Here is a 27,573-nt window from a genome sequence, read left to right on the forward strand (position 1 = left end):
CTTAACTTGTGACGATGCTGTTCATCCTGAGAGTCTGCCACTGCCCCTGGGGAGCTGCTCCGCCACTGCCATCACATTCTCCCAGAATCAGAGTTTTATCTTTTATCTTTAGCAGATGCTCATGAGCCCTGGACCCGCTGGCCTGTCATAATCCTTCTTCCTAGGATTCTTCTCAGAGACCTGAGACTTCTCTCTGACCAGCCAGACATACCCAGAAAGGTCTGTCTGTCCAGGATGGCTTACCAGGTGGCCCTGGCAGAGCCTGCAGACCTATTTTGTTATGTTGTTCAAAGCAGACACAGAAAGGCAACATTTAGGCTCCCTGAAGTTTCTCCTGGTGTCTAGAAACACGCTTGCTTCTGCAGTGTGGGGTGGGGGTGCAGGTAGACAGCAGCAGCTGGGAGTTTTCCATTTCTGAGGTCAGATTTTACTATATTACTGTGCAGTGTGGAGGGAGACCCAGGTGGTGGAGGGGGTCCTAGTTGGGGGTGGGAGTATTCTGCAGATACCTATCAAGGAGAGATGAGAGATTGTAGCCATGTGCCAACAACTGTACTGTAAACCATTAACCTCTCAATAGAGTGATAAAATAATGTTTTTAAAAGAAAGGTAGGCAGTCAAATGGACTTCCAAATACTCAAGTTCCAGTCCTGTTTCCTTCTGCCAATTAACCTGTTGCTTCATCACTGATTCTTGCCCCTTGCCATGTGCTGTATTTTCTGCAGTCCGTTGTGTAAAGGGCTAGATTGCTTTCCAGCTGTTCAAGTCTCTTAGTGGAGGGACAGCTGCTGGTTTCTGTAACCTTCCTGGGTCTGACTCCAGAAGACCTAGTGAAAAGTATCCTGCCTGCCTCTTCCTGTGAGTGAACACCTGCCTCCAAGTTTCATTCTGGTCATCAGTATGTATGTGTAGATTTCATTTGTTTGCACTGCAGCTGTCATATTGCTGTGCCCTGTGTATGGCGTTGGTTTATCTTGAATCTGGACTCCCTTAATGAATTCATCAAGTCTAATAGCCTTCCAGATGCTTCTCTGGGATTTTCCAGGGATATAATCACATTGTCCAGTGAATCACCATAGCTCTTTTCTATAACTTTATTATTATTCGTTTTTCTTTCTTTCTTTCTTTTTTTTTTACGGATGCCACTGGAAAATAACAGTGCTGTGTAGGCATCTGCTGCTAACCCCTCACCTCTGTGGGAATGCTTCTGATGTGTTATGCATTATGCTGGATAAGTGTCCTTATGATTTTAATTTACCAAGACCTGAAAAAAAAAATCCCTGAGTAGATGTTGGATTTTATTGAATGACTTTTAAGTGTGTATTAAGACAATGATTTAAGTCTCATAAAAGTCTATAGCTTTAGTAATGTGCTATATTAATAGATATCTTTATGGTATATTGTCCTTGAATACCTGGGATAAATGCAATCGGGACATGTTGAATTATTCTTCTATTAACAACCGGATGGCCTGCTTAGTACTTTATATGAGTGTTTTGCATTCAAGATTATTATACTGTTAGACACTCGCTATAATGTCATTATCTCCGCATGCCATTTTCTTTGTTCTAGAATTTGGCTATGGGAGACCAAATTGCTGGTCCTCACTCCTCACTCTGCAATTTCAGTCCCACAGGTCCCTATTTCTATACCAGCCTCACACAGTGGATGACCAAATCCTGACTTTGGACTTGGTCGTGGACTTGCTGTAGCTCTGATGGGTTAATAGCAGACTCCACATAAGCGAAAGTGTCCCGTTTGCTGGTTTTGTGGCCACTCTGTGCCTTTGTCACCCTCATGAGAGGATATGTGGGCGCCACTAACCTTCCTATGCTCCTGCACTCCAGTACTATTTTTAGATGCCCAGGTATTAGGGAGCATAGAGACAGTCTGGAGCACTCAGCTGGGCTTTGGTGATTCTTCCCTCCTTCCATTCCTCAGCCTGGTGGATGAGCAGAGGAGAAAGCTGGGGACAGATTCCATATTCCAAAGATGCATAGCCTGGCCCCCCAGCCTGCAGGCTCATCCAGAGCCTAGCCACTGCTCCTCAGAGAGGGAAGTCTGCTTCCTCCCCTAGCATGTGGATGGGCGCTCTGATGGCTGTACCCATTGGCAGTAGCAATTCCATGCAACTTCTGGGTCAAATAAATGTAATGCACTTGGGCAGGCACTGGCTCACCATGTAGAGCATACAGAGTTCAAGTCCCCGATCCCCACCTGGAAGGGGGAGGCTTCACCAGTGGTGGATACTGAGGGTGTCTCTCCTTCTATCTCTCACCCTCTATTTAAAAAAAAAAAGACTTCTGGGAGTGGTGAAGCCTCAGTGCTAACTGTGGTGGCAAAAACCAATCAACAAATAAACTGTAATGTACTAAAGATGCCATCTAATGATCTGGGGATACATCTGGTCTTAGAGGTCAGCTGGTATTGGGACACAAATGTGACTAGCACACAAGGGACTGTGGGAGTGTCTGACCTTTTAAAGCAAGCAGCTGCTGGAAACAGCTTTCTTTCCCTGTGCACTCTCTCTCAGTATCTGCTCTCCTCTCTAGACGCCCACCATGCCGCTTCTCCTCGGACCTGAACACTGATAGCCAAGCTCTAGTAAACTTAGCTTAAAGACTCATGGCTCTCCAGATATAATGAGTAACTGATATTAACTTTGTTGCATATTTTGATGTATTAAATAACCGCAGTGTAATAAACTCCTCATTTGTTTAAACTCTGGCTAAAGCCGCCCAAAGTTTTTATTTTTCAATTACTATGGGCTGGCAGAATGTGGAAGGCCAAGCTGGACTACGCAGAGGAACCCCATAGCATAGCCATGTGGTTGTGCCATGGTAAAGGACAATTGTCCATCAGATGTCCCTGCAGACACTGAAGCACCTTCCACAGGATTCCTGCTCCCAGCCTTCACCACTTCCTGTCTGTAAGCCCACCCTGACTGAGCCCTCAAACGGTGGGATGTGGAAAAGCCAGCTCCACTCTGCTCAGTCCAAATTCCTGACCCACCCACTCTCTGAGCACCACTAGAAAGGCCTGCCTACACAACTCAGTCAGGGGCAGCTCATCCTGGAGTCCTGATAAGAGAAATGGAGATTCTGAAAGTGTGATTTGCCCATGGTTCTGTTACCTGAAAATAGCAGGACTGTGATTAGAGCCCATCCATCTCTGTGTATTCAACCGAGGCAGGGCTGGGAAGTATGGAGTCAGCCAGGCTGAGGATACCAGCAGGGAGTCTCACCTCAGCTTACCTCCAACACCAAACCAGGCCATTCTGGGGGAGGAGGCATGACAGATCTCCAGCCCCCTCTAGAGCTAGACCAATGAAGCCCTGTACTCCCAGAAAGACCAGGTTTCAATAAAGTATCACTGCTGCTTAAAATGCTGCCACCTTACAAAACACAAAGCAACTGAAACAAATGAGCTTGCAAATGGAAAAAAAAAAAAGTATCCAAACTGTTTCTTAAGACTGTGAGAACTATGGAGGTCCTGGGGACTCTGGGGACAACACAGAACTCTGGTGATAGGTACGGTATAGAACCATACCTCTGTAATCTTACAGACCATTATTAAATCAGTACAGAAAAAGAAAATGCAGAAAGAAATAGCATCCCATGATGTAAAAACTCTCGATTTCCAGAGTGCATGCTTCAACACATGCATCAATATTTCATTAAGAAATACCACGATGCTTTAAAACAAAAGTATATATTTTTAATATTTTTACTTACTTATTTTTATTATTGGATAGAGACAGAGAAATTGCGAGGGGTGGGGGAGACAGGGAGAAGGAAAGAGACAGAAAAACGTGTATCCCTGCTTCACTACTTGTAAAGCTTTCCCCCTGCAGGTAGGGACCAGGGGCTTGAACCTGGGTCCTTGCACACTGTAATATGTGCGCTTAATCAGGTGCACCACCACATGGCCCCGAGTACTATATTTGTCAAAAAACAGTGTGAGAAGCACCCTAAGTGGTGCTGGGATCTAGCTACCCTGTGGCACAGACTGGCTTCCAGTTCTCGTGTGTGTGTGTGTGTGTGTGTGTGTGTGTGTGTGTGTGTGTGTGTGTGTGGTTTGGCACTTTGCTAGGCAGAGTTCGGGGTCCTCCTAGGTGTGTGTGTGTGCCCACTTTATAGACCTTTGTCCATTTTCTCTTTCCTTCTTTGGTTTCATTGGCTAAAATGTACCCTGTGAAACAAGGCAAAAAGCTTTCAAGGAACCACTGTTGCCAGTGCTGTTGGGAGGCAGGGGAAGACAGCTAAAAAGCCAGAGAATGGTGGAAAGGAAAATAAAATAAAACAAACAAACAAACAAACCCCAGGATATGAACTCAATGGTATTGCCCACTTTTAAAAAAGGCATTCTTATGTTTAAACTTGACCTTGACACAGAGCTGGGAAAACCTGAATTGGCTGAGGTGGCTTTTGGTGTGTGTGTGTGTGTGTGTGTGTGTGTATGTGTGTGTGTGTGTGGTGTTTGGGCATCTTTCCCTTTATTTTCTCTATAAATTTTTAAACTTCTCTCACAAGTGCTGTGTTTTAGTTGAATCCTCCAGGCAGATTTTCTCTCAGCTCTCACAATCCAAATGAATTTGAGGCCATCTACTGACAGTTCTTCTGGAGGGAGCAGATAGCAGTGTTGAACAGCTCTGCAGGTCTGGGTCCATGGAAGCAAAAGTAAGATGAAGAGCAGCTCTGTCCTCCCAGTATCCTGGAGTGGATGCATGGCTGCCTGGAACAATGAGGGCAGGCTGGGGCCCTAAAGTATGGCTTCCCTCCCTTCCTCCTACCCTTCTACCTACTTTCTCTCCCTCCTAGTGTTTCCCTGGGAAACACTTCTGTCTACACAAAGACTTTCTTTTCAACTGGCTAGCCCATCTGAATACCACAAAGCCACCTTTTCTCTGGTCTCTAGAATCTTCCAGTGCCTGGGCCTGTCAGCATGTCAGTGTGAGGCTTCTCTTTCTCGGTTCTCTCACTTTCAATATCCTGCTTTCCTCAGTGAGCCATTTCTCACCCACTAGGCAAAGTAAACATCAAAGTGGCCACATTTCACAAGGCTAAAATGTCCCTTCTGATCTTAGGTAGAAAGGACTTTTTGTTTCTTCTCTGTTGTCTGCTTCCCTCCCATCAGCTACCCTGAATTCCAGGCTCTTGGTGCTGCGCCTCTTATTTACCTGAGTGTAGAGGAAGCCTGGGAGGTGTGAGTGTGTGAGTGTGTGAGTGTGTGTGTGTGTGTGTGGGGGGGGCGTATTTTCTGGGGGCCCTGCCTGTCTACAGGATATCAGAAGTGCTTTCTTTTGAATGCCTCTGTTTTCTATCCTTTCACTCCTGGCTGGGCCTCTGTCTGCTGAACAGAATGTGCATCCTTCTGGAGAAAGTTGGTGTTTTACAGGAGAACTCACCAGAACTCCCACATGCAGGAGTCTCATGATTCCTCAGAAACTCACTACCTTCTTTGGGAAGCCCTAACAATGAACAGCTCCTGGGCCATCAGCTGCCTCCTCTGCCCTTTCAAGATGGGTTTTATAGTGGCTGACACTTAGAATAAGCATGGGACACCGACCTGAGCAGTAGAGTCAGCTCTGCTGCTGCTAAGTGCTGTGACCTAGGGCCAGTGACTTATGCTATCTTCCTCCAGTCTTTTTACCTGAACTAGGCAGTGCCAACAACCAGGGCTGGAGGCCATGCAGTGTATTTCAGTGGAATCTAAATTAACCCGTGCTTTTCCCTTGCTTTCAACACAGACAACATTTCAAACGTCATTTCACTTGGGGACTTAGTGCTTATGGTAGGTACACTATGACTTCTGAAGTAAATATGGTAATATGGTAGGAGCCCTGCCCTCATGGTATGGGATGGGGGCATCCAATCAGGGGACAATACTTTCTCTGTGGGAAACCACACCATGGCCAGTGGGAGGCAGAGTGGCAGAGAGAGCCAATTAGAAGCTCTGCACAGGTTGAACAGGCTTATTGCAACAGGGGGGAAGCTGAGTCATGTAGGGTGCAGAAGGCAGACAGTGATCCAAGTATGGTGAGGTCCCATTAATTGAATCAATTCTTTCTGCTTTAACTGCATTGAGAAGAGACATTTAAAATACAGCCCACAGAACAACTGAAGCTTGACGAATCCCCGACTCTGCACTAATATCTGCCCCATTCTTCGATGCATTTTCAATTTACCTTCACAGCAATTTACACTCCAGGAAGCTGTCCAAGATCTGCTCAGGGATCCAATAAAATAGGTCACGGAGTTAAATACTGGCCAAAACATGGGGCTGCATTTTATGGATCAGATGTAAACCACTGAGCTGCCTTTTTGCACCAGGCTTGGCAAGACAAATGGTGGTCCAGTGAACAGGAAGATGCCACTGTAGGAACCAGGGAACCATTCTTCTAATTCTTCAAGCACAGCTGGTGGGGATGTGACCTTAGTCACTCAGGTTAACAAGAATTATATTAGGAAAAAGACTCCAAGTTGACCTCCATAACTGGCCATGCCTGAAACCATTGCAGAAATTAGGAGACTGAAACTGGGAGGAATGAGAAATATCTATATGACTGAACACTGGCTTGCAAAATCAGAAGACTTCAGGGGGGTAGTTTCACGTGTGTGAGTGAGTGTGTATGTGTGTGTGTGTGTGTGTGTGTGTGAACTCACCACAGCCAAGGAAAAACAAAATTTTTTTTTTTAGAATTTTCTGATTTTGGGACCACGTGGTAGTGTACTTCGTTGAGTGCACATGTTACAATGAGCAAGGAGCCAGGTTTGAGCCACCACTCCTGCCATCTCCACCTGCAGGGCAAAAGCTTTGTGAGTGGTAAAGTAATGTGGCAGGTATCTCTGTCATTTTTCCTTTCTATCACTCCCTTCCTTCTCAATTTCTGTCTCTATCCAATCAATCAATAAATAAGCAAAAGTAATAAAAAAGAATTGTCTGATTTTTAAAATATTTATTTATACTGATAGGACACAGAGAAATAAAGAAGGGAGGGAGAGGGGGAGAGGGAGAGACACCTGCAGCACTGCTTCACTGCCTGTGAAGCTTTTCCCATGCCAGTAGGGAGCGAGGGCTTCAAGCTGGGTCCTTGTTCACAGTAATGTGCACTCTACTAGGTATGTTACCACCTGGTCTCTACGTTATTATTATTATTATTATTATTATTATTATTATTATTATTATTATTATTATTATTTATTATGAGAGAGATGGAGAGAGAGTAGAGCAATGCTTGGCTCTGGTATAGCTGGTGTTCAGGATTGAGCTTGCAGCTTCTGGGGTTGTAGAAATTCAAGTTGTGCTCTAATAAGATGAGCTATCTACCTGCTCCAAGGGCAAGGTTAACATCAGTGTTTATCCTGTTATTTTACAAAGTGAGGGAAGTATGCCTTGGGGTCCTTCCAGACTGCACTCAAACTTGCTCTCTGGTAGTGAGAGACTGAGTCACACAGGAAATGAGTTTTTTCCCCCAAGCATCCCAGCTGATGCTTATGAGCCAATAGAGAACCAAGGGTCTGAGCATTAAATGCAGAGGGCACATGCTTTTAAAAATATTTGTTTGTTTATAATAAAAGAGAGAGTCAGAGAGGAGGGAGGAAGGGAAGAAGGGATAATGGGATAAGGGGGGGGAGGGAGGGAGAGAGAGAGATGGAACCAGACCACTGCTAATCTCTGGCAGAAGGTGGTGCCAAGGACTGAACCTGTGACTTTGTGGCTTCAGGCATGGAAATTGGTGTTCTGACAGACAGGCTGAGCTCTCCCCCTGGCCCTAAGGCACAATGTTTTAGCTATCCAAGTTTTGTTTAGTAACCGAAAACTGGACTCTAAAGTAAACAACTGCCACTTGTTTATGATGACCCAATTACTGATTTTACAAGAATGGGATAAAAAGATAAGTTCTATTTCAGAAAAAAAAAAAAGAACACAGGTTTTTTAAGTTTGGGTTTTTTTTTTTTATGGAATTCAATGTAATTTCAGTTTTGAAGTTTGTTTCTAACAATATCCCTAATTTACAATTCTAATGTATTCTTTGGTCAATTCTGATTATATGAATCATAGATAATCTCCATTTGAAACAGAAAACATAATTTGGAGTTGTGAAACTAACCTAGAGCTAATCATTCTCACCAAGTGCTGAAAAATTAGTCCCTCTGGGGGAACATTCCTTTAGCAATTTGTTTGTTTGTTTGCTTTTCTTTTCCAGTGCTGTTAAGATTCATGTTTCTTTAGTGGTGGGTTCTGGGCAATGATTAACAGGCACTTATGAGCTTCTCCAAAGAAAAAGAAGGTCAGTGCTCAAACAAGCTTGGGGAACATGGGGTACAGTGGAAAGGAGGTCTTTACTGCAGGCTGTAGGTCCTCTGAGAACCCCTAAATTGTGGCTGTATGTAGTGATGCTCCAAGAAGGGAAGAAAAATCTTAGAGTTGGCCAAGCTCAGTTATCTTTCACTGAGCACAGTGCTGGATGCACTCAGAGAGCCACATGCTGGGAAATACTTGGCTAACCTGACTGACAGATGATTTCAAAGGGGATCCTGCTGCCTCCACTTAGCTCAAGAGCTCACAAGACCCAGGCCCATGACAACGCTTCATGACTGCGGTGTATGTGTGATCACATGCACAGATGAGACAGTGGGGTTGGGAGGGTGTCTCCTGAATTCAAGTCTTCCACCCTTTACAACTAGGTTTCACAGGGAATTTTAATCACCTTGACACTGCCACTGTCATCAAACAATGGTCAACGCAACAACCCCATCAATATCATCACAGTGATAGTATCATAACCAGTATACAATGACCGGACTACTCTGTGGCATAATGACCACATTACTGTACCACACAATGACCAGATCACTTACCACACAATGACCAGACTACCCTATAATGACCAGATGACTCTCCTACACAATGATCAGACAAACCTACCACACAAAGACTAGAACACACTGCTACATAATTACCAGACAAATCTCACTACATTATAAGATCTGTTCTTAAATAATCATGTCCTTAAGATTTATTTTCTTGGGGCCAGGTGTAGCACACTTTGCAGAGTACACATGCTATAGTGTGCAAGAACCTGGGTTCAAGCCCCCAGCCCCATCTGCAGTAGGGAAGCTACACAAGTGGTGAAGGGCTACAGATGTCTCTCTCTCTCTTCCTCTCTATCTCCCCTATCCCTCTCAATTTCTCTCTGTCTCTATCAAAAAATAAATTAAATAAAATATTAAGAAAATTGTTTTTCCCAGTAACTCCTAAATTTCCCCAAAGTCTGACTTTTTGGGTACAATCTTGTCTCTAGAACTACTTATACAGAGACATCTTTTCAATTTGCTTTAGTTAATGCCCTTGAGCTCTTGGGGACGGCCTGCCCCTAGCTGCTTTATCTGGATTTACTAAATGCTTTTGGCATGAGTCCTTTTTCTGATCTGCATGGCCAGACAGCCAAATGCTGGTCTGCAACTTCAACTCATCTAAGGGGTAAGGCAGGATAAAACTCTAAATTAGCAAACCTGAGGCAAAGACACCGGTTCCATTTTGCTTGGTATATGGTTGAGGGCCAGGAGGAGAAGACTGAAAAGTAGGAAGAAAAGGTCAGGGTCATCTTACAAAGTGCAACACCATGCAGTCTCTGTCAAAATGTGTTTAATTCTCTCTGACCACACAGTGTAAGAAGAGTCAAAATGCAAATCAGAGGGGTAGCAGAAGTGAAATGTATAGCACTAGACACTGATTAGACATTTTAATTTCACACAGAAAGCTGTGGGGTTCATATATGCAATGCTGGGGAAATTGGGAGCCCTCCCTTAGGTCCTCAACAGCTGTGAGGCATACACCTTACTATGTCCGAGGTCCTTGGTTTAATTCCCTAGGCCACATCTATAGGAGGAAAACTTCATAATCAGTAGGTATCCCTCTCCCTTTCAGTTTCTCTCTCCCTCTCATCCTCTATCAAAAAGAAAGAAAAAAGAAAAAAGAAAAAAAAAGGCCACCTGGAATGGTAGAGCTGTGCAGGAATTAAGCCCTAGTCATAACCCTAGTGGCAAATTAAATAAAATAAATGCACTGTAGTAACAGGTGATACAGAAGAGTCTCAGGTTAAGAAAGATATTAAAATGGTAATGATTCTATTCAAGGTAGAGTGAAGCTGAACAAAAAGACCAGAAATTGGGAGGCTAGTAAAATATCTGAGAATCTCAGTACAAAGCGAGTTCACGACGAGGTCTGCCTGCGCCTTCGTCGGGCGCAGCGGAGTCTGGGTGAGAGTAGACACCAGGGAAATTACCCAAAGAGACCCTCCCAGGATCTGCTTCATTTCAAATGCGTCTCCAGGTAGTCACACAAGAACCCGGAAACTGCTGATCTTCCATTACATCAAAGAGGCTCTGCCTCACCCTGTAAGACTCAGGAATGCCACTGGTGTGATCATCAAGTCTTGAAGCCTCCTACAAGAAGGGAAAAACCATTCTGGTTTCAAACAACTGTGTGTGTGTGTGTGTGGGGGGGGGGGGTTTGAATATGTTAAAGTCTTCCACAGGGGAAAAAAATCATTTAAATTAGAAATGTGAAAATGAACAGTTTCTTTCAGACCAGCTTAGAGAACTTCCCATGAATATATACTAAAAGCATACTATCTGATTAACAAACACTCATGTGAACCCAAGATTCAAGTCCCACACTGAGCTTCTATAATATGTATTTGTGCTCTCACAGTATCTAAGGCTCCAACCCCCCTCAGGCCCAGGGTTGTCATTGTCTTAAATAGAATTACAGCTGATTAATTTCTCCCCTTATCTCACATTAGGTCGCTCCTCCGCCTTCTGATGCATTTCATCCTCTCTCCATTCACAGTGTAACAAGACTCCTAACACAGAGGGAGCAAAAGTGATGAGTGAGCATGACATTGGACACTGATCAACACAGATCTCTTTGGTGTAACCGATCCTGCAATAAATATATGCTCCTATTTAAAATGTAAGTGGCAGGGAGGGAAGCCTGGGAACCATAAAATTCCTGTCCCCTCCTCAAGGTTGTCCGAAGGGGAATGAGGACAAGGCTTTCTGCTGGGTTGTTATCTTTATGAGGCAATTTAATCTGGGAAGCCATAAACAGGTGGAGGTCCTAGCCTTAGGAAATGACATAAAGAAGTATCAAGAAAGGGTCAAAGGAAATGGGAGAAGAGCACTGGGTGGGTTTCTGGCTTCCATGCACATGTTAATCTGTCTGCTACAGGGCTAGCCTGGGCTGTTTTATGTTCTGGAACACTCGGTGACGGCAGACATGTGTTGGCTGTGCCATGTGGGACAGGTGCTCACAGCCCCCAGTCTAAGCCTCAGGATCAATCACCTTCTTGTTAGATTTGGAGAGACCACTCTGATTCTGAAGCTGCAGGTTACAGTGGTGGAGTCCCTGGCTCAGGGTCATGCTCTGGAGAGTGGGCTGGATCCCCAGGCCAACTTCTGATTCAGAGTCCAAGGCCATGAGGAGTGGGATTTGTCCCGATAGGGATGGCTCGGCTTTCTGCAGCTCTTCCTCTTATTGGGGCATCCAAGAAAAGCGGAAGTAGAAACAAAGACCCCATGGCTCAGGAGCAGCCAAGCCAGGACCAACCCTGCTGGGAAGGCAGCAAGGGCATGGTGGGCTGCATAAGCCAACAAGGAACTGTGGGGGCCAGGAGTTCTTTGGGCTCATGTGCCACTATGCCCGAGGACCTGGGTTCAAGTCCCAGTCCCCACCTACGGGGGGGGGGGAAGTTTCATAAGAACTGGAGCAGTGCTTCAAGTGTCTTTCCTTCCCTCGCGCACCCTCTTTCTCCTTCTTTCTTCCCTTCTCTTTCTCCCACTTTCATAAAAAATAAAACAAACAAACAAAAAATGGCTGCTAGGAACAGTGGAGTCAGGCAGGCCCTGAGCCCTAGAGATAACCCTGGTTGCAGAAAAAAAAGTATATTTCTGAAGAGATTTAAGGACTTACTTCCTCTCCAGTCCACTCTTGACCCTGTCCAGTCCCTCTAAACTCTCTCCTTCTGCACTTGGTCTTGTACCCACCTGCATGTCAGGTGAGTCCTTTCAAGGATGCCTTTGGCTGGGAGGTGGTGCATCCAGCTGAGCACACATTACCATACAGGAGGACCCAGATTTGAACCCTTGCTCCCTACTTGTAGGGGAGAAGCTTCAAGAGCAGTGAAGCAGGGCTGCAGGTGTCTCTCTTTCATTCTCCCTCATACCTCTCCCCCCTCTCTACTTTTCTGTCTGTATCTAATAAATAGAAAAAGTGGGGTGGGGGTAGATAGCATAATGGTTATGCAAAGAGACTCTCACGCCTGAGGCTCCAAAGTCCCAGGTTCAATCCCCCACACCACAAGCCAGAGCTGAGCAGTGCTCTGGTGTTTCTCTCTGCATCTTTCTCTCTCTGCACCTCTCTCAAGCTCCTAAGCTGAATATGGGTCCCAGAATCAAATCAACGGGGTTTACAGTCAACAATATTTATACCCCTTTCCCGTATTAGGGAGCTACTCTCTTCCCTGATCCAGCTTTCTGGTCCTTTTTCCAGCCATGACATCATCTCCTCAGACAATAATTAGGATCTACCTGCATATCAGATTTTAGGTGCAGGCAAAAACAAACAAACAAACAAACACTAGTATAGCTACAGGCCCTTTGGAATATAACTAAAATACGCCTACTAGCTATCTGAAAAATGGAGGACCCTGCCAACACTTCATCTGCACTATTTCAGCCTTTAGGTCCATGATTGGTCAACAATTTGTTTGGCTTTGTATGTTAACTCTCTTTTCAGCCACCAGGTTCCAGATGCTAGCAGGATGTGACCAGACTTCCCTAGACAGACAACCCCACCAATGTGTCTTGGAGCTCCACTTCCCCAGAGCCCTTCCCCACTAGGGAAAGAGAGAGACAGGCTGGGAGTATGGATTGACCAGTCAACACCCATGTTCAGCGGGGAAGCAATTACAGAAGCCAGACCTTCCACCTTCTGCATCCCACAATGACCTTGGGTCCATACTCCCAGAGGGTTAAAGAATAGGAAAGCTATCAGGGGAGGGGATGGGATACGGAGTTCTGGTGGTGGAAACTGTGTGAAGTTGTACCCCTCGTATCCTATGGTTTAGTCAATGTTTCCTTTTTATAAGTTAAAAAAAATAAAAAAAAAAAGTGGGAAAAAGGATGCCTGTGGCAGTACCCAGAATGCCATGGCTCTCATACTTGCACTTCCCCCACCTGCAAGCCAGCCCCTGGGTGGCCCCCCCTCCCCCCCCTTCTCTCCTCTGTGCCTTCTGGGGGAGTGGTCTCAATTGGCTCCCTCTGCCTTTCCTTTCCCTGCCTTTATACATTCCCATGCTACTACCCCCCCCCCCACTCTGGGAAGAACCCGTCTACCATGCCTTGGTTTCCTCTTCTGTCCCCTCTCCTGTACACAGGCGCCTTCCGCCTGCCCACATCACTGAGTTAATGACAGCATTGCACAGAGGACCGAGTGCAGGCTGCTTAGCTCAGACAGGAGCTGCCAGTCTTCCTCCAGCGAGACCTCTGTGCAGCATGACATGTGAGGTCTGCCTGTCTCCTGCCTTCTGTGACAGCAGCTGCTCGGGCTCTTCTGCCTGTGGCTGCCCTAGACTCCTCTGCCTGCTCTCCTGCTCTGGCCACCTGTCCCTCCTAACTATCTTCTATGTCCCTCTACTTCTCTCTGCTCTCACATCGCTGCTGGTCCAGACCATTGCATCAGTTGTCTCCTAACTGGTCATCTAGCCAGCCTTGCATGAGTATGTGAATGTGTGCATTGTGAGAGCATGTGAGTTCATGCATGACAGTGATACTTGCATAGCGCACATATGCCAGTGTGTACATGGGTGTGCATAAGCATTTGTTTGTGTGTTCATATGTGAGTGCACGTGTGTGTAGGGGAGGGCAGGCAGCCCTTCTCCCAGCTTTGGGGATGAAAAGGGACTCCTTCTCTCCTGCCTGCAGGCTCCCATGGCTTGCCCTTTCCTCTCCTGCCTTCTTTCCCACATCACCCTTGCTCCTACTCTGCATACATCACACTTGGCTTGTCCCTTGGTGGCCATGTCCTCTTCTACATGGGACCTTTGCTAAGAATGACCCTTCCCCATATCCCTTGCCCAAAGCTGACCTTATGTATAATCTACAATGGCCCTCACCCCTCCTCTCCGGCTCAGCCCTTACACTTTGAGGGATGCTTCCATACCCTATCTGTGTCCACTCACCACACTGTTCACAGGCAAGGTGGCAGGTATGTTCCCTTGGTGACCCAGGGAACCTTAGTCCTTCCTCTCTGTGGGGTTTGACTAATGTCTGCCTTCTAGCATTAGGCTGACTGAATCCCTCCAAATCTTGTGTTTAGAGTCCCCCATGTCGTGGGATAAAGATCTGGGGCCTTTGGGAGGTGTTTATTTATTTATAGGTAGAGGAAGAGACGGAGGGACAGAGGGAGGAAGGGAGACAAAGAGATAGATAGATAGATAGATAGATAGATAGACAGACAGACAGACAGTGAGTACACAGCACTGAAGCTTCCTTCAATATGGTGGGGGCTAGGCTCAAACCTGGGCTCTACACATGGCAAAGCAGCGCACTGTCCAAGTGAGCTATTTCACAGGCATATATAAATATAAGCACACACACACACACACACACACACACTTTAGATAGAGAAAAAGAGAAATTGAGAGGGGAGGGGGAGATAGAAAGAGAGACATCTGCATGCCTGCTCCACCACTCATGAAGCTTCCCCCTGCAGGTAGGGGCTAGTGGCTTGAACCTGGATCCTTGTGACTGGTAATATGCATGCTCTACTAGGCACAACCTCCCAGCCCCTTTGAAAAGTAATCAAGATCAGGTGAGGGTACAGAGTCCTCAGGGATGGTACTAGTGTGTCTGCAAAAGCCTGTTTCCTCTGTGCTCTACCAGGTGAGGTGTGGCGCTAAGACTACTACCTGCAACCCAGGAAGGAGTCCTGAGCCCACCTGGCTATGCTGCACCTTGCTCAGGCTCCCAGCTTCCAGATGGCTGCTGCTGAATCCCCCTGCCCCAAGCCTGTGTGACTTCGCTTACAGCACGCCTGGGGTGTTGAAGGGAGCAGGCTCTCTCTGCCCGACTTGTCCATCTGTCTCCAGCACAGTCCCGCACAGACTAGCTTAATGACAAGCTTGGTGAGTGAATAGTGGCATCTTGAAGTGGTGATTGCAGGCACACACTGGGGCAGGCCATCCACACCACCCACCACTGTGCTATCCCAGCCAGGGATGCTGTCTCTCTCTGAGGCACGGCTTCCCTCCTGGAGGCATAGGGAGAGTAACAGTCTGCACCTAGTAGCTTTGTTACACAAATGGGTCCACACAACGCACTGAGAATCCCTAGCAAATACTAAGCATGACAGATGGCTGTCAAAGAAAATGAATGGGTTCTAAACAATCAAGTGGTATTAATTAAACTGATGGTCTGATTGAAAAATACAAGCGGGTTGTTGTTAAAATCTAGGCCTGTGGCCCAATCATACTAAGTAGTAATAACAAACTGTCTGAGTCACGGAAAATAGGATTTCCATTGACTCTAACCTCTTTCGGTAAGTCTGTGACTGCATGTTGAGAAAACAACTACTCACAACTGGGAATATTTCCGGCTTCTTAAGAGAAACACAGGTTTGAGTTCATTATCTATTCACTGAAGGTGTGAGGTATGCTTGATGCTACTGAGGGCTCATATGTTGGGCTGGATTGCTTCTGCCAAAAATCAGCAAGCCCAGAATAAAAAGCCTAAATGAGATTTTCAAAACCACCCACGCCCATTCCCCACACTCATCCATCACACCTTGGGGGCTCTTCTCTCTGTGCGCTATGTACAGAGAGCATGGATCAACACACAGGTGAGTCAGTGATTAAAGGACAAGGCTAGAACACACACACACACACACACACACACACACACACACAAACACCACCTACTCCTACCAACCCATAGCTTATTCCTAAACAATTCTTTCAAGTAAAGGAGGGAAAGGAAAAAAACAAAAGAAAACAAAACAAAAAACAGCTGGTTCCAGTACTTATCCTCTAGGCATGCTTGGCTCTGTTACTGCTTTAACAATGAAGAGAATCTCTTCATCTTGTGCATGTAATTTTCATCATAAGAAAGAAGGTGTATTGTCATAGGACCGAGACAGTTAAAAATCTCGATGTCTGACAGGGACTCTGTCAGTTCTTAAGGTTCTGTTATTTCAGGAGAAAAAGGATGTAAGCACAGGCAGGACAACTTCAGTTCCAGAGTAGGGGTGCTTGTGGCAGGGAATATCCAAAAAGCAAAAAGATGGAGGGGGAAGTAACTGTTGAGATATGTATCCCAGGACAGAAGTCTATTTTAGGTTATTCCAAAGCGCCTATGACTTTAGTAGTTTTTGCCTGTGCCTGGCAGCTAACATGCCGGTGGGCTGAAAGTATTGTCTGGGAAGATGGTGTCAGAGTTGAGAATAGGACTAGAGAGCGCTGGATCAGGGAAGAGACTAGCTCCCAAATATGGAAAAAGTCTAAAAATATCATTAACTATGAACCCCATTGATTTGACGTAGGGCCTGTGTCTATTCACATTTAACACAGGAGCTTGTATAACCTCTGCGTCCCTGTCTCTCTGAGCTCCTATTCCATGGTCTTAGCTAGGAACCTTCTAGGCTGCACCCATTTCAGGATTAGACTTCCTCGAGTGGCAGAGTATGCTGAGCCAGCCTTCTTTTGGAGAGTCCCTACCATTGTCATTCTACATTTAATGCAATACCCATCAAGGTCCCACTACTTTTCTTTAAGAGAATAGAACAAAAACTACAAACATTTTTGTGGAAGCAGGAGACACCTAGAATCATCAAAACAATCCTGAGAAAAAGAAACAGATATGGAGGCATCACACTCCCAGATTTCAAACTAGATTATAAGGCTATTGTAATCAAAATTGCCTGATACTACAATACTAAAAGATACACAGATCAGTGGAACAGAACTGAAAGCCCAGAAATAAACCTCCACATCTATGGACATCTAATTTTTGATAAGGGGGCCCAAAGTATTAAATGAAGAAAGGAGGGCCTCTTCAATAAATGTTGCTGGGAAAAATGCTGTGCAGAAGCTCTTTAATTTGATGTAGTCCCATTGATATGTTTTTGTTTTAGTCTTCCTTGCAATTGGGTCTGTAATCATCAAAGATGTCCCTGAGGTTCAGGTGGGAAAGTGTTCCACCGATTTTTCCTCTAAGTATTTGATAGTTCCTGGTCTAACAGGTCCTTGATCCATTTGGAGTTGATTTTTGTTTCTGGTGAGATAAAGTGGTTCAGTTTTATTCTTATGCATGTTTCAATCCAGTTTTCCCAGCACCATTTATTGAAGAGACCCTCCTTTCTTCATTTAATACTTTGGGCCACAGATCAAATCGATGGGGTTTATATTCAACAATATTTATATACTTTCCCCATATTTGGGAGTTACTCTCTACCCTGATCCAGCTTTCTGGTCCTTTTCCCAACTATGACAACATTCCCCCAGACAATAACTTAGGTCACCTGCATTTTAGAAGTCAGGCGCAGGCAAAAACTAGTAGGGTCATGGGCCCCTTGGAATATACCTAAAATAGGCCTACTAGCTTTTTCCAAAATGGAAACTCCAAATGTTCATTCGCAATATTCCTGCCTTTATGTTCATGATTAGTCAGCAATTTGTTCTGCTTTATATAATAACTCTTTCTCAGCCACCAGGTTCCAGATGCGCTAACATGATGCCAATCAGACTTCCCAGGGCAGCTCACCAAACTTAGTAACAGAAAAGCAAATGACTCAATTCAAAAGTAGAGGGAGGATATGAACAGACTATTCACCACAGAAGAGATACAAAAGGCCAACAAACTTATGAAAAATTGCTTCACGTCACTGATTATCAGAGAAATGCAAACAAGGACAATAATGAGAAACCACCTCACCCCTTTGAGAATGTCTCTTTATCTTTTGAATATCAGGCAAATCTATAGGTCTATCACCCCTTTCATTAATGATAACATAATTTTTTATCTGTGTTTTCATTTTTTTTTTTTTAGAATTCCAGATCATTTGGTTAGAGATTGGTCAATTTTATGGATTTTCTCAAAGAAACAGCTATTGGTTGAAATGATTTTCTCTAACATGGTTTTGTTTTCTATGTTGCTGATTTTTCTCTTCTCTTCATAATCCATTTTCTTATACTGTGTGCACCATTTGTTCTTTACCTAATTTCATAAGGTGTAGGTTGATAGCGTTGATTTAACCCCCCCCCCCCCAATATGGTGTTTAGTGTTAGTAAAAAATCCTTCTGATGAGTATGGGATGATCTCAGTCATAGATAGAAGTTGAAAACAAGAACAGAAGGGAAAACACAAAGCAGAACTTAGACTGGAGTTGGTGTATTGCACCAAAGTAAAAGACTGGGTCGGGGGAGGGCTCAGGTCCTGGAACATGATGGCAGAGGAGAACCTAGTGGGGGCCGAACTGTTATGTGAAAAACTGAAAAGTGTTACACATGTACAAACTATTATATTTTACTGTCGACTGTAAACCATTAATCCCCCAATAAAGAAATTTTAAAAATCCTTCTAAGCAAATGCTTGACTAGAATTCCAACATTTTATCTGTGCCTTTTTTTTTTTGTTTTATTCAGAAAGAATAAGAGTATAAGAATAAGAGTAAGTAAAGAATAAGAGTATCTTCTAGTTTTTATTTTGATTTTGTGATTCATGGATTTTTTTAAAAAAATACATTATTTCATTTCCATTACTGCCTTCTGATTTAATCCTACTATGATCAAAGAGTACATTTTATATAAGTTACATCCTTTTCTATTTACTGAGATCTCTTTGATGGTCCAGAATATGGTCTATTTTGGTAAATGTTCTGTTTGCCCTTGAAAGAAATGTTTATTAAGATTGATTAAGTACCTATAAATACCAACTAGGTACAACTGACTGATGATGTTTTTCAAGCCTCACATGTCCTCCTCCTCTTCCTCTTCTTCTTTTTCTAGATCACATTACTGGAGGTACATAATGGTATACAGGACAGTTGTTTAAGTGTGAGTACAACTTCTCATCTCCTTGTGGTAGATGTCTGCACACCTTTCCCACCATTGACCCGTCTTTCTCCATCATAACCCTCCCATTCCCTGTCTCCTCCTCCTCCAGCTCTTTGCTTTGCGGCAACACACTACTCTCAGTCTGGATTTCACCTTGTAGTTTCCCTTTCTTTTCTTGTTTCTTAATTTCTACCTATGAGTGAAAACATCCAGTATTCATCCTTCATCCTTCCTGTTTATCTCACTTAACATGATTCCTGAACAATTTGCTCTATGCTTAGTCTACCAAGTAGAGAACTGAAGAAACTGAGCATAACTGTGAATCTGTTTATTCCTTATTGCAGTGGTATTAATGTTTCTGCTTATGTATTTCAAGTAAAAAAGTTTAGTTATTATTTCATCTTCAAGAATTCACTTGGCTTTATAATTATGAAATGATCTTCCTTATTCCTGGCAATATTTTTTCCCTTTGAAACCTCCTTTATCAGATTTACTATAGTCATTTTATTTCTTTTATTTAGTATTATCACAGGATAGTTTTCCATTCTATTTATTTGTTGTTAATTTTTTATTTTAATGATATACACACACACACACACACACACACATACACACACACAGAGAGGGAGAGAGAGGAAGACTAGAGCACTGCTTAGCTCTGGTGGTGGTTGTAAGCATCAAACAGTTGCATTTGGTTAAGTTTACTATAGTTGAGCAAACAATCTGTCTTTTGGGTAGAGTTGTTAGATTATATTAAGTATGATTATTAACTTAATTAGGCTTAAGTCTATTACTCTGTTATTTAGTTTGTATTTGTCCAGTCTATTTTTGGTCACCCTTTCCTCTTTTCTCCTTCTTTTGCCTTAACTGAGTATTTCCTGATTCTATTTCCTTTGCAGGCCTCTTAACTATAATTAATTTTAGCAGTTGCAGTAGAGTTAATAATACTTACCTCTAATATATCAAAATCTACTTTTCTTTTTCTATTTTATTTTGTCACCAGGGTTATCACTGGGGTTCAGTAACTACATGACAAATCCCCTGCTCCTGGCATCTATTTTACCCCTTAATTTCTATTTGATAGGACAGAAAGAAACTGAGAGGTGGAGGGGGACATAGAGAGAAAAAGAGACAGAGAGACACCTGCAGTAATGCTTCACCACATGTGACGTATTCCCCCTGCTGGTAGGGAGCAGGGACTTGAACCCACAATCGTAATATGTGTGCTCAACCCGATGCCCCAAAACGCGGCCCCCACAATCTACTTTTAGGTCATACTCTACCTCTTCCCTCCCAGAGTCTATAGAGCTGATACAATGTTGTCATAAGTTTTACTTCTACCTTAACTTATAAAACGGCAACATATTGCCGTTCTGTTTGTTTAAACAGTTAAAGGTCATTCAAGGATAAGTAAGTAACAGCAAATACATAACTGCCCACACGATTAGCAGTGATCTATGCTCTGTATTTCCAGTTCCCATCATTTTCCTTCTGCCTTAAATTCCTGTGTGTGCCCTTTGCCCACCCACCCATAACCACCATCATGTTTACAAAGTTGAAGGGTCACTGTGGTTGCTGTTTTCTTTGCACGTTCCTGTGTTTTTGTTCTATCTGCCACATGTGAGTGAAACTAACTGATAGTTGTCTTGTGTTGCTCTCAACTCTAGTGGTCATTTATGTTTCTTTTCATGTGAGTTTTAACTAAACTTTTAAGAACTTTTTTATTTGTTAACTTATTGGATAGAGACAAAGAGAAACTGAAAGGGAGGGGGAGACGGAGATAGAAAGATAAAGAGAGACACCTGCAACACTGCTTCACCATTCATGGAGCTTTCTCTCTGCAGCTGGGGACTAGGAACTTGAACCCAGGTCCTTGTGCACTGTAACACATATGCTCTATTGGGTGCACCACTGCCTGGCCCTGGTCATTTCTATTTCTTCTATGGTACTTCAAATATTTTTAAATATTTATTTATTCACTTTCCCTTTTGTTGCCCTTGTTTTTTTATTGTTGTTGTAGTTATTGTTGTTGTTACTGATATCATCATTGTTAGAAAGGACAGACAGAAATGGAGAGGGGAGGGCAAGACAGAGGGATGGAGAGAAAGACACCTGCAGACCTGCTTCACCGCCTGTGAAGTGACTCCTCTTCAGGTGGGGAGCCAGGGGGTTCGAACAGGGATCCTTATGCTGGCCCTTGTGCTTCGTGCCATGTGCACTTAACCTGCTGTGCTAACACCCGACTCCCCCTTCTATGATATTTTATCTACTAATGTTCATTGACTATGTTTGACTAGTTGTTTGGATTTTTCATTCCCTTCTAAAAGCTACTTACTTACAAAAACTTTATTTATTTATTTATTTATTTTTACCGGAGCACTGCTCAGATCTGGCTTTTGGTGGTGTGGATGACTGAGTCTGGGACTTTGTAGTGTCAGGCATGAGAGTCTCTTACATAACCATTATGCTATCTACCCGCACACCCTTACTTGTGACAAGTAGACACCCTCCCTCAGCTTTTGAATAGTAAAAGATAATGCGTTAGCTGTCTTGGATGTGAGGCAGTGGATTAAGTGTTGGCTGCTCAAGTATGAGGTCCCAAGTTTGATCCCCAATAACACATGTACCAGAGTGATGTCTGGTTCTCTTTCTCTCCTCCTATCTCTCTCACTAATAAATAAAATCTTTTTTAAAAAGATTGTGCTTTATAACTAAAAATAGTATCCATAAGATAAATTAGCATTTTCTGTCATCTTTAAAGACATAATTTACATGTTACACAAACTCTTTTTCTATATAAATGGGACTTGGTTCTGGTATAAAAACAATGCCTCTGAGGCAAACATTTCTGAGCAATACAAAAACACAAGACAGATCTATGAATACATAACATACATGTAGATAGTTGTCACCAATACTCTGATGAATTTCTTACAGATCCAGTTTCTACTCTCTAGAAACCACTTTGAGGAGCCCCAATGGCACTTTACCTGCTTACTAATAAAATGATAAGTCAAGGTGAGGGGGCATTTCCCAGGTTAAACAGCTCCAGCTGATGGAGTTGTTCTGTCAACGCAGTGCCATCTGTGCTGGGAATGCACTGAATACGAGACAGTCTGCTGGTAGCCATATGAGATCTACTCCTTCACAGGAGAAAATGCCACAGTCTGGTACAGAGCATCTGCCCACTCACTGCTGAGCAGAGTGACCCCCACACACACCTGCTGCCTCTTCACCTGGCCATGTAGGTCCACAGCCACTGGCTGAGATCAAAGTTCTATAAAGTGCCCAGTGTGCAGGTGGCACGGACCAACCGTGTGAGGTGGGTGGGAGGCAGGCGGCTCCAGAGGCATCTGGTCAGGGAAAGGAACATACACACACCACACTGCTCAGGAACATGGGCTCTCTGAACATGGTGAAGTATGTGGGTGGAGGAACCCTGTGCCATCAGCTATGTTGTGATGAATCAAGTAGGCAGTTTTTTTTTAAAATGCTCCCTGGATAAGTCTTCCACTCTTTTTCTTCCAGGTAGAGCACCACAGCATCAAAGTCTCCCACAGTGCCTTGGCACTCTGTTGTATGCTTTACATTGGGTTGTTCTAGCTCTCCCCCACCAAGAAAATTGGATCAGTCCTGCTAATTTCGCGGGCCCGCTTGGCCCCGCCCCAAGGAACCCCGAGAGGGTTCCTGAGTTCGAGAGTTCGAGAGTTGGAGAGTTGCAGAGTTAGAGAGTGCTCAGCGCCGTCGCGGGGGAAAGAGGCAGCAGAGTTCTGCTTGGTGATTAGTTTGTCTTAGTTTATAAATCGTTGTTCCTGAATAAAGAAATACAGCTTCCCTGCCCAGCCGTATGTCTCTGGTCGTCTCTGTTACCCACCCGTGAAGCTAGCCTGGCCAGCTGGAGCCTCCGAATTTTAACAACAGCACTCCCATGTGGCGCTGGGGCTCAACTTGGCCAGCATGCATGGCAAGGCAGGTGCCCTGTCCAGTGAGATATCTTCTGGTTCCAAAGCAGAGACATGCTGTTTCTGTCACCACTATTAGAGCCAGCCGGTAGTAACTCCCCGAGTTCCCCAAAGCCCACCCCATGGTCTATCCTCTGGACTTTTGTGTCCGCCCTCCCTTGACTGACCTGTCTGGTGCAGGTGGTCTCTGGCCACCTCAAACAGACGCAGGTGCATGTTCGTGATGGGGTTGAAGGAGCCGCAGGCCAGGAGCACCACAGGGATCCGGCTCTTCATTTCCTCAGGCACCTTTCCATCCGCTGTGGCTGCCACGCTGCTTCTGGAAGGACAGAGATTCATGTCAGTGCATTGGCACCAGGATAGCCATCAGCCTGGTGTCTCTGAGCCACATGCAGCCTATGACATGTCTCAGTAAGATGACTGAGGTGGCAACAAGGCGTCACTAATAACCACATACCAGGAGCTACGTTAAATACTGAGCCAAGTCACATGACTTTATCAGCAGCCCAGGCGGTTCCTTCCCTGGCTTGGCTGACATCAGAAACTGCAGGACTAGGACTGGAGCCCAGGCATCCTGATCCCAGATACCATGTTTTGTTCATGCTTTCCACCTTCTCCCTGGGTGCTGATGGGTCACCCAGGCATCAGAAGTATAAGTATATAAGATCCCCATATTGCCACCTCCTGCTGTCCAAGCTGAACCCATGTGGTCACAAAGCAAACTGGCACCTCACAAGTCATTGCCAGGTTTATAAGACACAGTAGAGAAATGTGCACAAAGAACTTTGCTACCTCTACTCTGATTTCCTTGAAGGCTAACATCTTCTCATACTTGCTCTACCATTCTGTCTCTCACTCTTAGTATATGTGTATTCCCTCTCTCTCTCTCTCTCTCCCTCTTTCTCTCACCCTCCCCCTCTCCCTCTCTCCCTTTTTCTCCATAGGTATCAAGAACATTCCCTGCAATGTTTGAGAGTAAGGTGTAGACATGAGAACTTGTTACCTCTAGATAATAGAGTATGCGTTTTCTAAGAATAAGGATATTTTCTTAGGTAACTGCACAGCAATGATTAAAATCAAGGAGTTAATTTAACACAGCACTATGACCTGGGCCATGTGGCTTGAAGCACTGGAGTGAGGCTAAGGGAATGCTGAAAGCAGCCTGGCTCTCAGGGAGGACATGCTCTCCTGCCTCCTTGAATGGGGAAGAGCTCCCACCAAATAAGGCCCTGGTTCCACTCCTAGTTCTCTCTCTCACTGCTGCATGACGCAGGCCAGAGTGTAGTCCCTCTCTGAGCCTCCTCCACTCTCTCACATGCAGGATTGGAATACTATTCCTTCTACAGAGGTGCTGTGAGGACATAATGGCTCTGTATGGAAACCGGTGGAGAAGATATGTGTCATACAGCCTCTGTGACTGTGGAAATGACACGGGGCAGGCATGACTGCCGCATGTGCGTTCAGTCTCAGCCCGGTGGACTGGGGTCCTAGGAAGGGCTCCTAAGTGCCTGCAGGAAGCCAGAGAGTTCACAGTTTGTCTCTGGGAGGCTCAGGCCATGGATGGAGAGGAACTGGCCTTCCTATCCTCTGATGTGTTTCCTGAGCTACTTGCTTGCTGGGCACCACACAGGTATGGAGGAGACCAAGAGGAAGCAGACGGCTTTTACACACACAGTAGCACAATGCTTTGCTCCTGGGAATTCACAGGGTGGTAGGCCACAGGTCAAAGGTATCAAAAGGCAAAACATATGCCATCTGCTATTGAAAACATTTTGATCAGTCATCTGTTCATTTCATATTTATTTATTTTGTTGCCACCAGGACTGCTCTGCTCTAGGCCAACATTTTTGGATAGAGAGACAGAGGGACAGAAAGACTGCACAGCACTAAAGCAGTGGACCTAGATCCTGCACATGACAAAGCAGGTGTGCTGTCCAGGTAAGCTGGCTTGTGGCCCTGGGGTGGGAGACTTGTTAAGCAGGGGTGTGGCACCTTCATTTTTTTGCTGGAGGATGAAGACCTCTCAAGTGCCCCCCAGATGGCAAGCCAGGAAGCCCCAGTGTGACCTGGCCAAGGCTTCCCTGAGGCTGGCTTTGTCTACTGCCTCCACCCCAACTCAGCCCCCAGGACATGGGGTGCTGTGCCCCCATGCACATCATTCTGGCTGGCTGGCTCAGGAAGAGAAGGCAGCAGGGGTTCAGTGCCACCACTGCAGGTGTAAAGAGCCCAGCCTCACCATGGGGAGGTCTTGACCTGACCCCTTATCTCAAAGGAAACAAGGGAAGTGGTCTCCACTTACAGGGTCTCAGACAATAGCTTCCAGGGCTTGAGGGAGGTCATTTCTATCTGTAAGGACCTGCCAGTTTCCCGGGGCACCTGGCCTCCCCAACAGCTCTGGCAGGCTCTGTGTCTTGCTTTGGTTGCCATGGACACTCATGATGGGAAGCTGGGAAGCACAAGAGTCAAGGCAGCCTGGTAGGTGGTGGGAGGCTGCTTCCCTAAATGTACCTGCCAACTAAGCTCACGTCTGAATAGGAGGCTCCTGGGCCATCCTGCTTTGAGAGTTTACAAATGTGGGGGTGGGGGGTGAGGAATGGCATGCGGGCACTTGTGACCCCACTCTGCAGGTCAGGCTGGAGTCATAGCTCTGAGGCTCCTGGAGTGAGCTAGTGAGGAATGCTGATTCTTCTCCCTCTCTCTCTCTCTTTCCATCCCTCTTTTTTTTTTTTTTTTGCCATCACAGTTATGGTTGGGGATCAGTGCCTACATGGCTCCATTACTTGTGGTCACCATATTCTTACTTTCTTTCTTTTTGATAAAAGGTGAGAGACAGAAAGAGGTAGAGAAAAGGGGAAAGAGAAAGAGAGAAGGGGAGACACCTGCAGTACTGCTCTACCACTTGTGAAGCTTCTCTCAGCTAAGCAGGGCCTCTGGTTAGATTCTCTCTCTCCTCTCATATTAAAATAATCTTTTGAAAAATAATAAATATGCTTCAGACCACGGCTGACTTTGCCAACCTCCAGAAGGAAGGTAGACAGGGGAGGAAGACGTACCTTGTGTCTACCGTGAGGTGGGCTAAGTAGCAGGTGACTTAGAGCACAGCCTGTGAGTGACTGTGCCTTACAGGGACAGGGAGCAATGCAGCCCAGACCCTGACTACCAGGAGGGGCAATGGGGCTGGGAGAACAGACGCAGGACTTCTGCAGCATGGAGATACTGTAATCCTACCGATACTTCCTGAAACCTTTCTATTGCCATCAGAGTTATTTCTGGGGCTCAGAGTCTGCACAACTCTGCTGCTTTTGGCAGATTTGACAGTGTGTGTGTGTGTGTGTGTGTGTGTGTGTGTGTGTGTGCGCGCGCGCGCGCACATGGATGTGTATGCGCATGCATGTGTGTGTGTGTAATTTATCTGTTTTCAACAGAGGTTGAGAGAGAGAAGGAAAGGAGAGATATCGTAGCTCCATTCAACTGTGTATAGAGCTTCTCCCTTGGCCCTTGTAGCTGCTCCCACATGGTGGCCTGGAGCTCAAACCAGGGTCCTTGTGTGTGGTAATGTGTGTACCCTATGGTGTGAGCCATCTGCCTAGCCCCCAGAAACCTTCTTTAACAGGGAGAGGCCTGGCTTTCTTCTCTTCCCCAACTCATATTGTCTAGAATGTGGTGGCTGGAGCATGGCAACTACACCGGGCCCTGGGGATAAAGACCAACTCCATGTATGACAGAGGATACTCTTGTCAGGACTCTGACAACATCAAAGCTGTCACACCTGCCCTGGACTGTCCATCTCCAAGTTTCTTTCACCTCAGGCCACTTCCCCCCACTGTTCTCTGATCTACCCAGCTGATCCTAATTCTAACAGCTACCATGGCACCTAATGAATGTTTTCTGAATTAGTACATGAAGAAATGAAAAGGTACACAAAATCTTAGGAGTTGGGAGTTGGGCGGTAGCACAGCGGGTTAAGTGCAGGTGGCACAAAGCACAAGGACCGGTGTAAGGATGCCAGTTCGAGCCCCTGGCCCCCCACCTGCAGGGGAGTCACTTCACAGGTGGTGAAGCAGGTCTGCAGGTGTCTATCTTTCTCTCCCCCTCTGTCTTCCCTTCCTCTCTCCATTTCTCTCTGTCCTATCCAACAATGACAACAACAATAATAACTACAACAATAAAACAATAAGGGCAACAAAAGGGAATAAATAAATATTTTTAAAAAATCTTAGAAGTTTTGAATGCCCCAGTTAAGCCTACTTTAGATGCAGAAACTCAAATGGATATTGTGTGAAAGGAAAAAAAATCCACCTGAGGGGGAAAAAAACTAACATAACTTAATATTTTATATGAATTTTTTATGGGAGGAAAAGCCCTTACTCAGGACTCTGGAAGGCTAAAATACAGCAGCCAAGCCGCTTTTCTGTGGCTCACAAAACCCTGACTCTGTCCTATCTCCTCCCTGCCCAGACAGACACCTCCTGGCACTGTTGTGGCCGCTTACAA

General features: G+C 45.1%; 1 protein-coding gene across 5 annotated transcripts in view; it reads right to left on the reverse strand.

Moving 5' to 3' along the window:
* NMNAT3 (nicotinamide nucleotide adenylyltransferase 3) overlaps positions 1–27,573 on the reverse strand; it is a 104,502-nt gene that overhangs the window by 22,119 nt on the left and 54,810 nt on the right. For all 5 annotated transcript variants that reach the window (XR_009551233.1, XM_007518873.3, XM_060196560.1 and 2 more), the window contains one exon: positions 23,247–23,398. Coding sequence is in view for 4 of the 5 variants with exons in the window: in XM_007518873.3 (XP_007518935.1) it covers positions 23,247–23,355 (109 nt within the window). In the remaining variant the exon portion in view is untranslated. The remainder of the gene's footprint in view (positions 1–23,246; positions 23,399–27,573) is intronic.

The sequence above is a fragment of the Erinaceus europaeus genome, chromosome 1 (assembly GCF_950295315.1).
Source record: "Erinaceus europaeus chromosome 1, mEriEur2.1, whole genome shotgun sequence".
Classification (NCBI taxonomy): Eukaryota; Metazoa; Chordata; class Mammalia; order Eulipotyphla; family Erinaceidae; genus Erinaceus; species Erinaceus europaeus.